The sequence below is a fragment of the Leptonychotes weddellii genome, chromosome 11, assembly GCF_054177405.1.
Source record: "Leptonychotes weddellii isolate Sample4059 chromosome 11, ASM5417740v2, whole genome shotgun sequence".
Lineage (NCBI taxonomy): Eukaryota > Metazoa > Chordata > Mammalia > Carnivora > Phocidae > Leptonychotes > Leptonychotes weddellii.
In genome coordinates this window covers 23,565,579-23,580,698 of record NC_138379.1, presented here as the reverse complement: position 1 = coordinate 23,580,698, position 15,120 = coordinate 23,565,579, and the positions used below count along the sequence as shown (strand labels likewise).

The 15,120-nt window shown below is 37.6% G+C and overlaps 1 protein-coding gene across 6 annotated transcripts in view; it reads left to right on the top strand.

Moving 5' to 3' along the window:
- QSER1 (glutamine and serine rich 1) overlaps nt 1–15,120 on the top strand; it is an 81,350-nt gene that overhangs the window by 23,465 nt on the left and 42,765 nt on the right. For all 6 annotated transcript variants that reach the window (XM_031035376.2, XM_031035375.2, XM_081798376.1 and 3 more), the window contains 2 exons: nt 11,219–11,331; nt 11,706–11,867. In XM_031035376.2, coding sequence (XP_030891236.2) covers nt 11,219–11,331; nt 11,706–11,867 — 275 coding nt within the window. The remainder of the gene's footprint in view (nt 1–11,218; nt 11,332–11,705; nt 11,868–15,120) is intronic.

Here is a 15,120-nt window from a genome sequence, read left to right as displayed (position 1 = left end):
CCACTTCTAATGGCCCTAAAGAGGCTATGTGATACAGTGAATAGGAGTTACCTGTGCTCATTTACAAATGAGCAAATGAAGTCTCAAGCTATACATTGCCCATTTCCTTAGAGATAGTGAATCTAAGCCAGATTCTTCCATCTCTCTTTTTTTAAATTAACAGCTTTATTGAGGTTTAATTTACACACCGTAAAATTCTCCTATATCGGGCGCCTGGGTGGCTCAGTTGGTTAAGCGACTGCCTTCGGCTCAGGTCATGATCCCGGAGTCCCTGGATCGAGTCCCGCATCAGGCTCCCTGCTCGGCAGGGAGTCTGCTTCTCCCTCTGACCCTCCTGACCCTCCTCCCTCTCATGCTCTCTCTCTCTCAGTCTCTCTCTCAAATAAATAAATAAAATCTTTAAAAAAAAAAAATTCTCCTATATCATGTATAGTGATTTCTAGTATATTTACATCATCACAGTCTAATCTTCCTACCTTTTCATTACCCTAAAAAGAAACCTTGTGCCCATTTATAATCACTCCTCATTCTCACCCCTAGCCCTAGGCATTAATCCATTTTCTGTCTGTTTAGATTTGCCTTTTCTGGGCATTTCATATAAATGAAATAATAAAATACATGTTCTTTTGTGTTTGGATTTTGTGACTAAGCATAATATTTTAGAGATTCATCCATGTTGTAGCATGTATCAATACTATAAGTACTTAATAGCAGAATAATATTCCATTGCATAGATGTAGCTCATTTTGTTTATCCATTCACTAGTTGATGTATATTTGGTTGTTTTCACTTTTTGGCTTTTGCAGATAATGCTGCTGTGAACATTTGCATAAAAATATTTGAACATATGTTTCGTTTTCCTTGGGTAGATACCTAGTAATGTAATTGTTGGGTCTTTATGGTAATTCTGTGTTAAACGTTTTGAAGAACTACTAAATTGTTTTCCAAAGTGGCTGCACCATTTTACATTCCCACCAGCAACATATGAGGGTTCTAGTTTCTCCACATCCTTGTCCACCCCCTCCACACACGTGCACACGTTCTCTCTTTCAAAGAAAAAAAAAGACCTAAGCTGAGATCAAGAGTCGGATGCCTAACTGACTGAGCCACCCAGGGGCTGATTATTCTTATATTTCAGGTTTTTGTTCTTAATTCTCAGACTATGATTAGCTAACATAAAATACTTGACACTTAGGTATGAGTGGGACAGGCATGGTAGAGTTCCACAAGGAAAGTTAATTACATGAACTCTGTGTGATTTATCTCTGTACTCAATTTTGAAGACAGATTTTATACTAAAGCATAAATACTGTATGATAGATGAAGTAAAAATATTTAGCTTGACTCAGAATATGAGTTAATACAAAGAGCATTAGGTTTCATAAATAGGAAAATGAAGATTCTACAAGATTACATGTTTTGCTGAAAGTCTTCTAGTGTTGTTTGCAGAATCAGGACTGAAATTGGGGCCTCCTAATTTCCAATCCAGGGTTTTTATCTTTCTCAACTATGAAAAGTTTAAAACCATATTTTCAAAGCTTAAAGAGAATTTTGTTCTTATTATACCAGAATATCTATATCTTCAGTGGCCAAACTCTTTTAACACTGAGAAGAGAGTAATATAGGGCTACTTAAGGTGGGGTGCCTGGGTGGTACAATCCATTGAGTGTCTGACTAATGGTTTGGCTCAGGTCATGATCTCAGGGTCATGGGATCGAGCCCTGTGTTGGGCTCCCTGCTCAGCGCAGAATTTGCTTGAGACTCTCTCCCCCCCTCCTTCTGCTGCTCCCTGCCTTGCTCTCTCTCTCTAAAATAGATAAATAAATCTTTAAAAACTAAATAGGACTACATAAGGCAAAATCATTCATTCAGTGCTTAAGTAATTTATTACTTGTGTGCAAGTCCTGGCTTGTTTCCCTTGGATTTAACATATTTCATAGAACTTTTGCTAATTGATTTTAAAACTTGGAATGTGTTTCTTAGCTACTATGGACATAAGAGTATGCTACCCAAGGAGTAGATTTGTATGTTATGACTATCAGGATATAAACCATAAGATAGCTTATTCTCAGTAACACATTCAAAAACTTTTTTTTCTTACGATCATATATCATCACTGCACAAACTGTCATTTAGATGAGATTTTTTGTCTCCGGTTTCTCATCTGCCTTAAGACTTAATTTTCTTTCTTTTTTTTTTTTTTTTAAATTTTATTTATTTATTTGACAGAGAGACACAGCGAGAAAGGGAACACAAGCAGCGGGGAGTGGGAGATGGAGAAACAGGCTTCCCGCAGAGGGGAGAGCCCGATGCGGGGCTCGATCCCAGGACCCTGGGATCATGACCTGAGCCGAAGGCAGACGCTTAACGACTGAGCCACCCAGGTGCCCCAAGACTTAATTTTCTTGCTAAACAAATTAAAATTAAGAAGTATAGGGGCATGTGGGTGGCTTAGTCAGTTAAGCATCTGACTCTTGATTTTGGCTCAGGTCATGATCTCAGGGTCGTGAGAAGGAGGCTTGGCGCTGGGCGTGGAGCCTACTTGGGATTCTTTCTCCCTCTGCCTCTTCCCGCCCCCCCACCATCTCTCTCCTCCTCTCAAAAAAATTAATTAATTAAATTAAGAAGCTTAGGGAAAAAATGTTCAGATTTAAGGTAGAGGGTAGTAACTGAATAACTAATCTTGGTTCATTTTAATTTTTAGGAAAATATCAGTTTTTAATTTGGCATTTAAGTGACAGCAACTGAAGGAAGATGATACTACCACCTGCAAAATTCTGATCCTTCTTATCATCAACACTGAATCTCCCCTAGTTTGAGTGTGTGGAGAGGGGATAGAAGATTGAAGTTTCATGCTGGTCTGGGAATGTGAAGATTAAAACAATTGTGACTCTTGTCTCTCGCCTCCTTCCTCTTCTCTAGGCCTTAGCTCCTGTAATTTTTGGAGTATGTATGGGGATAGTATAAGTTCTCTCTTTCTCCCTACCACCCATCCAGGCCTTGGAGGCGAGGAAGGACTATAGCAGGTTAAGTCCTATATTAAATAAATGAACATGTATTCAAAGGAGATCTTACATTGGCTCAAATACGGGAATTTGTTGACCATGTTTTGAGATAATGGTTTTCTTTTTTTTCCAGGATAATCTTTTTTTTTTTTAACTTGGCTTTTGTGGGACTCCTGGCTGGTTGAGTCAATAGAGCATGTGACTCTTGATCTCGGAGTCATGCATTCAAGGCCCACATTGGGCATAGAGATTACTTAAAAATCTCAACAACAACAAAAAAATCTTTTAAAAACTTTAAAAATCTGGCTTTTGTTTAAAGCAATAAACAACGTCATGGCGCCTGGCTGGCTCAGTTGGAAGAGCGTGTGACTTTTTTTATTTTTAAGATTATTTATTCATTTTTTAGAGAGATATAGTGTGAACATGAGTGGTGGAGGGCCAGAGGGAGAGAATCCACAAGCAGACTCCCTGCCAAGGCACAGAGCCCACCACTGGGCTCAATCCCTGGACCCTGAGATCATGACCTGAGCTGAAATCAAGACTTAGATGCTCAACCCACTGAACCACTCAGGTACCCTGAGCATGTGACTCTTAATCTTGGGGTTGTGAGTTCTAGCCCCATGTTGGGTGTAGAGATTAGTATTGAAAAAAAAATCCAAAACCATAAAGTAAACTTGTTAAAAAATTTTTAAAATAATCAATGTCAACAAACCTTAGTGACTTCACATCAGATTTTTATAAGGGTTAAAATCTTCCAGCTTTTGCCATTAGGAGCTCTTCTAATTGGCTTCTCTGTCCCCTTGACATGCCATTGTTGTTTTTATTTATTTATTTTTTTACCCCTTAACATGCCCTTGTAAATGTAGGGGTTTTCCCCCATCCTTCTTTCTTTTTTTTTTTTTTTCCTGAGCCCCTTCTTACTTTGTGGTACTATAAGATGCTCCAGATTCATATCTTTTATATTTCCTGCCCCAGTACTAGAATGACCCAACCATTTCTTCAAGGAGCACTGGTTCCTTTTTCTTGAAGTATGGTATTAGGAGCCATTATCTGGGTAAGAAGTATGCTCTTTGCAACTGGGGAGTCTTCATTTCTAGGCTCCATCAGCTGACAGGACGAGGAAATATATGTGTGTAGATTGTTTTATTTTTTAATTTTTTAAAAAGATTTTATTTGAGGGGCGCCTGGGTGGCTCAGTCGTTAAGCGTCTGCCTTCGGCTCAGGTCATGATCCCAGGGTCCTGGGATCGAGCCCCACATCGGGCTCCCTGCTCTGCAGGAAGTCTGCTTCTCCCTCTCCCACTCCCCCTGCTTGTGTTCCCTCTCTCGCTGTGTCTGTCAAATAAATAAATAAAATCTTTTAAAAAATAAAAAGATTTTATTTGAGAGAGAGAGAGTGCACACAAACAGGGGGGAGGGGCAGAGAGAGAGAGGGAAGCAGACTACCTGCTGAGCAAGGAGCCCCAACACAGGGCTCGGTCCCAGGACCCCAGGATCACAGCCTGAGCCCAAGGCAGATGCTTAACCAACTGAGCCAACCAGGCACCCCTAGATTGTTTTAATATAAAGCATGATTGCTATGATGATTTGAAAAGCAGATAAAATGGTAAGAATATTTTGAAAATAACAGCTGGCTATTTAGTTGTTTATTATTAAAGAATTTCAAATTATATTCAAAATGAGTAGCAAAAGAATAAAGTTAGACTCCTACCTTACACTATGTACAAAAATTAATTCAAAATGGGGGTATCTGGGTGGCTCAATCAGTTAAACATCCGACTGTTGATTTCGCTCAGGTCATGATCTCAGGGTCATGGTATTGAGCCCTGCATTGGGCTCCCCATTCGGCAGGGGTCTGCTTGAGGATTCTCTCCTGCTGTCCCTTGCATGCTCTCTCTCTCTCAAATCTTTTTTTTTAAGATTTTATTTATTTATTTATTTGATAGAGCACAAGCGGGGAATGGCAGGGAGAGGGAGAAGCAAGCTCCCCACTGAGCAAGGAGCCTGATGCGGGACTCAATCCCAGGACCCTAGGATCATGACCTGAGCCGAAGATAGATTCTTAACCAACTGAGCCACCCAGGCACCCCCACAAATAAATAAGTCTTTAAAAAAAGAAAAAAAAAAGATGTTCAACATCATTAGGTAAATGCAGATCAAAGCCACAATGAGGTACCATTTCACACCTATTAGGATGGCTGTTATAATAACAACACAGGCTGTAAGAAGTATCAGCAAAGATGTTGAGAAATTGTAATCCTTAACCATTGCTGGTGGGAATGTAAAATGGTACAGCCATTTTGGTTGGCCATTCTTTAAAATGTTGAACATGTTTGAGTTGTCATATGATTAAAAAATTCCACTCCTAGGTATATACCCAAGAGAAAACATACATCCACACAAAAACTTGTTCACGATTGTTAATAGCAGCATAACTCATAATAGCCAAACAGTGGAAACAACCCAAATGTCCATCAACTTATAAATGGTTAAACAAAATGTATGTCTATACAATGGGATATTGTTCAGCCATAAAATGGAATGAACTACTGTTCTATCCATTTTGTAACATAGATGAACCTTGAAAACATTCTACTAAGTGAACAAAGTCACAGAAGGCCCACATAATATGATTCCATTTTTGTGAAATGTTTTGAGTAGGCAAATACATAGAGACAGAAAGTAGATTAGGGATTGCCTGGGTTGGATGGAGGGGGATATGCAGAGTGATACTAATGGGTACCGGTTTATTTTTGAGGCAATGAGAATGCTCTAAAATTAGATTATGGTTCTGGTTGCATAACTTGAATATTCTAAAAATGCACTGATTTGTACACTTTAAAAGGATGACCTTTAAGGTATGTGAATTACATATCAATAAAGCTGTAATTTTTTTAAAAATTTAGAACAAAATAACAAAAATGAGAAACTTAGGGATAAATTTAACAAAATACTTGCAAGAATTTTGCACTAAACACCACAAAAGACTGCTGAGAGAAATTAAAGACCTAAATAAAATATACTCATGGGTTAGAACACTCAGTACTTTTAAAATGGTAGTTTTCCCCAAATTGATGTATATATAGATTCAGTGAAATGTTTTTTGTAGAAATTGACAAGCTGACTCTAAAATTTGTATGAGAATACCTGGCATGGCCAAAGTAATTTTGAAGAACAAGATTGGAATTTTGTACAACCTGAATGAATCATTTATCAGGCTGTGTGTTATTGGCCTAAGAACAAACATATTGATATAGCAAAATAGTTAAGAAGAGAACCACAAATATATGGCTAGTTGATTTTTTTTTAAGAGATGCCATGGCAATTCAATAGGTAAAAGATAGTTTTTTCAATATAGGGTACTGGGACAATTGCATACCCAAATTTTTAAAAAATGAATCCCAAGACTTACCTCACACCATGTACAAAAAATTAATTCCAAATGAATCATAGACCTAAATGGAAAAAGTAATACTATAAAACTTCCAGAAGGAATCAGAAGAGAAAATCTTTGAGCTATTGGAGTAGGCAAAGATCTCTCAGCAACAACAGCAAAAATACAATTCATAGGGGCGCCTGGCTAGCTCAGTCAGTGGAGCATGCGACTCTTGATCTTGGGGTTGTAAGTTCGAGCCCTGGGTTGGGTGTAGAGATTACTTAAAAATAAAATCTTAAAAAAATATATGGTTCTAGGGGGCCTGGGTGGCTCAGTCGTTAAGGGTCTGCCTTCGGCTCAGGTCATGATCCCAGAGTCCTGGGATCGAGCCCCGCATCGGGCTCCCTGCTCCATGGAAAGCCTGCTTCTCCCTCTCCCACTCCCCTTGCTTGTGTTCCCTCTCTCGCTGTGTCTCTCTGTCAAATAAATAAATAAAATCTTTTAAAAAAAATTTTTTTTTGATGGTTCTGTTCTGACTACATTGTTATAAGGATGAAAGCCACAGAGTGGGAGAAAATATTTGGAAAACATATATCTCACCAAGGATTTGATTCTAGAACAAATAGGCAAAATCTGAAACTCAATAATAAGAAAACAAACAACCCAATAAAAAATAGGCAAAAGATTTGAGTAGATATTTTACCAAAGATTTCTGCATGGTAGACGAGCAAATGATGCTCCTCATTCTTAGTTATTAAGGAAATACAGATTAAAACCACAGTGAAGGGGTGCCTGGGTGGCTCAGTCATTAAGCGTCTGCCTTCGGCTCAGGTCATGATCCCAGGGTCCTGGGATCGAGCCCCGCATTGGGCTCCCTGCTCGGCGGGAAGCCTGCTTCTCGTTCTCCCCCTCAGCCTGCTTGTGTTCCCTCTCTCGCTGTCTCTCTCTGTCAAATAAATAAATAAAATCTTTTAAAAAAATAAAAATAAAACCACAGTGAAGGAGGCGCGTGGGTGGCACAGTCAGCTAAGCAGCTGACTCTTGTTTTCAGCTCAGGTCATGATCTCAGGGTTGTGAGATTGAGCCCCACATGGGGCCCTGCATTCAGCATGGAGTCTGCTTAGGACTCACTCTCCCTCTCTCTGTCCCTCCCCCCTCAAATAAATGTTAAAAAAAAAAAAAAAAAACACAATGACGTACCATTGCACACCAGTTAGAATGGTTAAAATTTTTAAAAAGAAAAGAAACAATTTACAAATTGATAATAGTTAGTGCCAGTGAGGATGCAGAGTCAGACCACATACATTACTGGAGGAATGCAAAAAGGATAGCCACTTTGGAAAATAGGCAGTTTCTCTAAAGTTCAACATTACCATGTAACTAAGCCATCCCCCCCTAGGTATTTAGTCAAGTGAAATGAAACCTTATTTTCACACAGAAACTTATGCACAGGTTTATGGCACCTTTATTCAGAATTGCTAAAAACAGGAAAGAACCCAAAGGTCCTTAAACTTTTTAATGGGTTTCATAAAAGCACTAACCTCTGATGCGTCCATATAACAGAATGCTGCTCAGCTATAAAGTGTAATGAATTACTGATAAAATAAAAACATGGGTGAATCTCAAAGACATTAAGCTAATTGAAACTATCCAGACACAAAAGGCTACATATTAAATGATACTATTCATTCGACATTTTGGAAAAGGCAAAACTATAAGGACAGAGAATAGATCCTTGGGAGATGGTGGGAAGAGTTCACTACCGAGGGGCAGGGGGAATCTTTTGTAATGATGGGACTGTTCTCTCCCTTAGTTTTTGCAGTATTTATGTACTTATCCAAACTCACTGACCTGTACACTAGAAAGGGTGAATTTTATTGTATGCAAATTATACCTTAATTTTTGAAGTTTAAAAAATGAATCTTTACCCTTATCTCAAAAAATTTATAGATCTAAACATAAAAGTTAAAACGTTAAAACTTGAAGAAAATGTAGGTAAATATATCAGTGACTTTATAGAAAAAAAATATAATCAGGTTAATCAAAAATTAAAACCTTGTTAGTCAAACTCAGAAGCAGAGAGTGGGATGGTGGTTGCCAGAGGCTAGGGGAACGGGGAAATGAGAGTTGTTCAAAGGTTATAAAGTTTCAGTTGTTCAAGATGAATAAGCTCTAGAGATCTGCTGTAGGATGTAGTGCAGGTATCACATGCTTTGTTAAGTGGAGAGATCTCATGGTAAATGCTCTTACCACAATAAAACTAACTGATGAAAGCTTTTTATTTAAAGACACTAAAAAATAAAAAGGCGAGCCATTCGATTGGAAGAAAACATTCACAGTACATACATCTGACAAAAAATGTGGATCCAGAATATAAGAAAAACTCTTAAAACCCAATAGGAGAGCTAACTAAACCCGTTTTTTTTAAAGGCAAAAAAATGGAACAAACTTGACAAGAGGAGCTGAAAGAATAGCCTATCAGCCTATAAGAACATGCAAATTAAACCACGATGAGATACTACTATACCTACCTAGAATGGCTAAAATTAAAAAGACTGATGGGGTGCCTGGGTGATGCAGTTGGTTAAGTGGCTGACTCTTGGTTTCGGCTCAGATCATGATCTCAGGGTCATGGGATTGAGCCCTGCGTCAGACTCCACGCTAAGCACAGAGTCAGCTTGAGATTCTCCCCCTCTCTCAGCCCCTCCCACTCATACTCTCTCTCTCTTTCTAAAATAAATAAATAAATAAATCTTTTTCAAAAAGGAAGACTGAAAACATCATGTCATGACCAGAATGTAAAACAAAAATGGAATGTTGATTCATTACTGATGGTAATGTAAAATGGTACATGCACCTATTTTATGACCCTGTAATTCCACTCCTAGATATTTAACTTAAGAGAAATGAAAACATATGTCCATGAGAGACTTGTATACAAATGTTCCTAGCAGGGAATATAGTCAATAATATTGTAATAACGTGTGGTGACAGATGGTAACTACATGTGTCATGGTAAGCATTTCATAATGTGTATAATTGTTCAATCACTGTGTTGTACACCTGAAACTCATATTATATGTCAACTATACTTCAGTTTTTAAAAGTCTACAATGATACATTTTTGAAGTGTAAGATGTATGCACTTTTGAAAAATATGAAAATACAAGTATATATATCATGTACATGAGAGGGAGAAAAGGGGGGAAAGCTCATTTTTATTTTATAGAAGAAGACTGCCTTTTAAATATTAAAAGAATGATGTAATTAGAAAGCTACCAATTCCAGTCTCCAGTGTGATAATTGAATTAAAGATCATTAGTGGATGGTGTCTGAAACCTTTGGCTGTTGGGCATAAGATATTTACAGTCTTAAAGTAACACCTCACAATTGCATTCCAAAGGAGAAAAAGCAACTACATGGAGAGATCTGACAGATGTCCCTTAACCACTTCAAGTTTAGCATCACCAATAATGAGACAGACAGACATGTGCATCCTCATTTGATGCAATAAGAAGTACAAAATATCACTTACGTACTTCTCATGAGGAATCAATCAGACAGAGCCAGAATTTGGGATAGTCTACATTCAGGTGACTTGGATTCCTCAACAACAACAAGTCTGTGCCATGAAATCAAGACAAAAGGGATCTGGGATTAGAGGCACTGTTCTCAATTTAAAGAGACATAACCAAATGGAATTCTGGACTTGATTGGATTCTACATAGAAAGAGCCTTAAGGGGCACCTGGGTGGCTCAGTCGTTAAGCATCTGCCTTGGGCTCAGGTCATGATCCCAGGGTCCTGGGATCAAGCCCTGCATCGGGCTCCCTGCTCAGCAGGAGGCCTGCTTCTCCCTCTCCCAGTCCCCCTGCTTGTGTTCCCTCTCTTGCTGTGTCTCTGTCAAATAATAAAATCTTAAAAAAAAAAAGCTTTAAAAATCCCAAACATTTGGGCAACAATTGGGAAATTGGAATATGACCTCTATTACATACTATTACTGACTTAAAGTTAAATTTCTTCAAGCCTAATGATAATAATTGGCTGTACAGAAGAATGCCTGATTCCTAGGAGATACAGCTGAAGTATTTAAAGATGTAGTGTCATGTCTGCAAGTTATTTTCAAGTGGTTTAATAAAAAAAGTGTGTGTGTGTTTATATCTGTGTATAAAGAAAAATAAAACAAAGGTAAAATGTTAACAATGACTGAGTCTTAAGTAACGGGTATAAGTTTTTCATTGGACTATTTCAATTTTTCTGTGGGTTTAAAATAGTCAAAGTAAAAATCAAGGGGAGAAAAAATATCTTGTTCTGAATTACTCTCAAAATGTCCAAACTTGAAATTTTCTAGGTGAGTTATTTTAATTATTAATTAATATGAGTTATCTGATATTCCATAGAATGTTAGAATTAGAGGGTCATAAGAGATTATTTTGTCTAGTCCTTCATTCACACAGATGAGAAATTTAGTCTGAAATTAATTAAGTCCCTTACTGAAATCACACTGTAAGCCAGAGGTAGAACTCGGACAATGAACTGAGCTGTCCCGTTTTTCAGGATATTGCTCTTCCTACTATACCCTGTCACTTCTCTCCCAGTAAAAGGCAGTCAAGTTGAATTAAGGAAAATACTATGCATCATAATTTTTCTTCCTAGTGTATCATCAGTATATTTTCCCCATTTTGACAGTGTTGTCATACTGTGTTTGATCTATTGATGTGTAGGTCAGGAATTTAGTCAAAGACTTCTGCTACTTTTGATAATTGCTCTCCTAGAGATGTTTTGATCCTGTTGTTTGAGCTATGTGTTTTTGGTCACTTATTTTTTATTATCCTTTAGTTTAAGCTATGAAGAAGGACATTCCTCACACTCTGAAACCGATCTCCTTCAGAGACAGACTTATGCAGCCTCTCATCAGCTTCCTGGATACGCTACCACACCTCAGGCAACTGGTAAAAATGCTCTTATAAAACGAATCTGGCTACATTTAGTGATTAAGAAGAAAAATCAGTTTTCACATATTGGGCTATGAATGTGGGCAGGACGTAATGGAGCCGTGGGAAAAGTGAAAATGAAAATGAAATCAAAAGCTTTGTCTTTTACTGATAGAGAATATCTATATAATTGGTGAGGAGATCTTTTTTCATAGATCTTTGGGGATTTTAAATTATAACTATACTTGGTCAAACTAGTATCTGTTTGCTATTTCAAAACAGTATAGGGTTGTAGAGCTTTTGGCCTCAAATTTCAGAGATTCCTTTTTAAAATAACAATTTTATATTAATACATATTTTTACTTGATGATCTATTTTATCTTCAAATGTAGGTCTTTCTGGAATATTTGATACTAGTGTGAACAGCGCCAGCACTAACACTAAAGAATCTTCAGTGATGAACTTTCTGTCTGCTGTTGAATCCCGAACTGCTCAGGCTGCTTCTTCAGGAACTACTCTTTTACCACAATTCAGGGCTCCATCCTGGCAGACAGGTGATTCTTTGTTTTCAGCATTTTTAAGTCCAGATGAAATACTGATAAAAATACACTTTTTATGGCCTTGTCATTATGTAGTGTGGCTGAGAGTAATTACTGACTTTTCAGCGAACTTTAAAACCTGGAATTTTTCACAGTTTTACATGGGACAGAATTCAAATTTAACACTCTGATGAAAACTAACAAGTTGAAGAAGGTAATTATTAAATATAAACCCTAGATATAAAGTTCTTATCTGGCAATTTAAGTTAAGGTTACTTGTCTACTTAATAGAAGCAAATATTCAGTTTCTTTTATTTTTCCATTTCAGCTTTATTGATATCTAATTGACATATAAAACTTCAGATGTTTAAAGTGTACATTGTGGTGATTTGCTGTGCATTACCTTGTGAAAATTCCCCCTCCATCTGGTTAATCCATCACCTCACATATTTATCTTTTTTTTTTATTCTTTGGTGAACAATTAAATTCATTTATCTTCGTGACTTTAGGCTGAGTAGGTAGTATAGTAAAAAAAAATCTTGGGACTGATTTCATCATTAGAGTTATGTAACATTATCCAGAATTGAACAGATCACATCACTATTTAGTAAAGGCCAGTATAGGCTGATACTATTGTATTTTCCCTATTTATATATACATTCCATTTTTCAACTATTTCTCCCCCAAAGTTATTTGTATATGTTTTTACCTTTTTCAGGGTGACAGGAAATTTAGGTGGTTTTTTAAGGTTTTGTTTTAAAGAATAAGAAATGTCATAGCATATTTGAGGAGATATTTTAAAGTAGTAGCGGTAGGAAATAATACTTTATCATTCTGCTGTAAATTCCGTTACATGAATTTATATTACATGAATTAATTCCATTAATAGAGCTTTTCAATATGCTCCAAGGAGATAATGTTTTAGTGTGACATAAAAGAGAATATTATAAAACAAAGTAGTTTCATTTTTTGCTTCCTGGAATAATTGTACATTATATATATTTAGTTAGATTTTCTTTTTTGTTTTAAGATTTTATTTATTTATTTGACAAAAATAGACACAGCGAGAGCGGGAACACAGGCAGGGGGAGTGGGAGAGGGAGAAGCAGGCTTTCCGTGGAGCAGGGAGCCCGAGGGAGGGCTTGATCCCAGGACCCTGGGACCATGACCTGAGCTGAAGGTAGACGCTTAACGACCGAGCCACCCAGGCACCCCTTAGATTTTCTGTTCCAGTTTCTATAATTGTATTATTTTAAACATAAATTTTAAGTGTTATTCATTCTTTTCAGTGCAACTGTATTATTTTCTGTCTTCATAGTACTAATACTTTTTTGACATTTAATGGGAAGAAGTGAGAGAAGGTTTTTGAAAGGGCCAAAGAATCTTTTTTCCCCTATTTTTCTAAATAAAAAAATTATTTATTTATTTTTTATTTATTTTTTTTTTTTTAGAGAATGAGAGACAGAGAGCATGAGAGGGAGGAGGGTCAGAGGGAGAAGCAGACTCCCTGCTGAGCAGGGAGTCCGATGTGGGATTCGATCCCGGGACTCCAGGATCGTGTCCTGAGCTGAAGGCAGTCGCTTAACCAACTGAGCCACCCAGGCGCCCAAAAAAATTATTTTTTAATTTAAAGTTTTTTTTTACTTTATTTGACAGAGAGAGAGACAGCGAGAGAGGGAACACAAGCAGGGGGAGTGGGAGAGGGAGAACAGGCTTCCCACGGAGCAGGGAGCCCGATGCGGGACTCGATCCCAGGACCCTGGGCCTGGGATCATGACCTGAGCCGAAGGCAGACACTTAACAACTGAGCCACCCAGGTGCCCTAACTAAAAAAATTTTAATGGCAGTTCACTAAAAAACATGTAAACAATAATAAGGTCTACAAGGGGCGCCTGGGTGGCTCAGTTGGTTAAGCGACTGCCTTCGGCTCAGGTCATGATCCTGGAGTCCCTGGATCGAGTCCCGCATCGGGCTCCCTGCTCAGCAGGGAGTCTGCTTCTCCCTCTGACCCTCCCCCCTCTCATGTACTCACTCTGTCTCATTCTCTCTCTCTCAAATAAATAAATAAAATCTTTAAAAAAAAAAAATAATAAGGTCTACAAAAGGGAAAGTGATAGTTCCTTACTACAGTCCCACTTTTGTAGAGAAGAGTTAACAGTTTGATATTTACTCTTTTTTGATACCTTTGTATATCAAGACATATATATCCACTTAATCAGTGTTTATAGCAATAGTATTAATCAGTTATGCCATAATTATTTGATCAATCCTGTGTTGATGGACATATGGGTTGTTTGTACTTATCAGCACACACAATAACTATAGAGTATCTTGTACAAATGTTTTTGTCCACTTATTTCCATAAAATAGATTTCTAAAAGTAGAACTTTGAGATCATAAGAGTATACGTTAACTTTTGCTATGTGTGGCTAGAATGCTTTCCTGAAATGGTAATAAATCTCCTTGACAATACTAATTTCTGATCAGCCTTTTATGATAAGCATGCATCTATTATCTTGGGAATTTGTTCACAGGAAGCCGAAAGTTGAAATCCAAGATATTTTTAAGTGTGTGTATATGTATATATACATATATATATGTATGTGTTTTAAGGTTTATTTACTTATTAGAGAGAGAGAGAGTGTATGGAGGGGGAGGCAGAAGGAGAGAGAGAATCTCCAGCTGACTTTCACTGAGTGAGGATCCCATTGCGGGGCTCAATTCCACGACCCTGAGATCATGACCTTAGCCAAAATCAAGTCAGACGCCTAACTGACTGAGCCACCCAGGTGCCCCCAAAATGTATATATTTTGATAAAAGAAACTTTGCAGTATTAACCTCACTGTTTATTTTTAGATTTATTTATCATGTTAAATGTAGGCAGTTTGGGTTTAATTTTAATGTTACGAATATTTTAGCTTGTCTGATGCTATTGCATTGAGATTTCAGGATAAATTAATCACTAGAGATTATGTACATTTTTTTAAATTTTATTTTATTATGTTATGTTAATCACCATACATTACATCATCAGTTTTTGATGTAGTGTTCCATGATTCACTGTTTGCGTGTAACACCCAGTGCTCCATGCAGTACGTGCCCTCTTTAATACCCATCACCAGGCTAACCCATCCTCCCACCCCCCCCGCCTCTAGAACCCTCAGTTTGTTTCTCAGAGTCCATAGTCTCTCATGGTTCGTCTCCCCCTCCTATTCCCCCCCCTTCATTTTTCCCTTCCTACTATCTTCTCTCTCTCTCTTTTTTTAA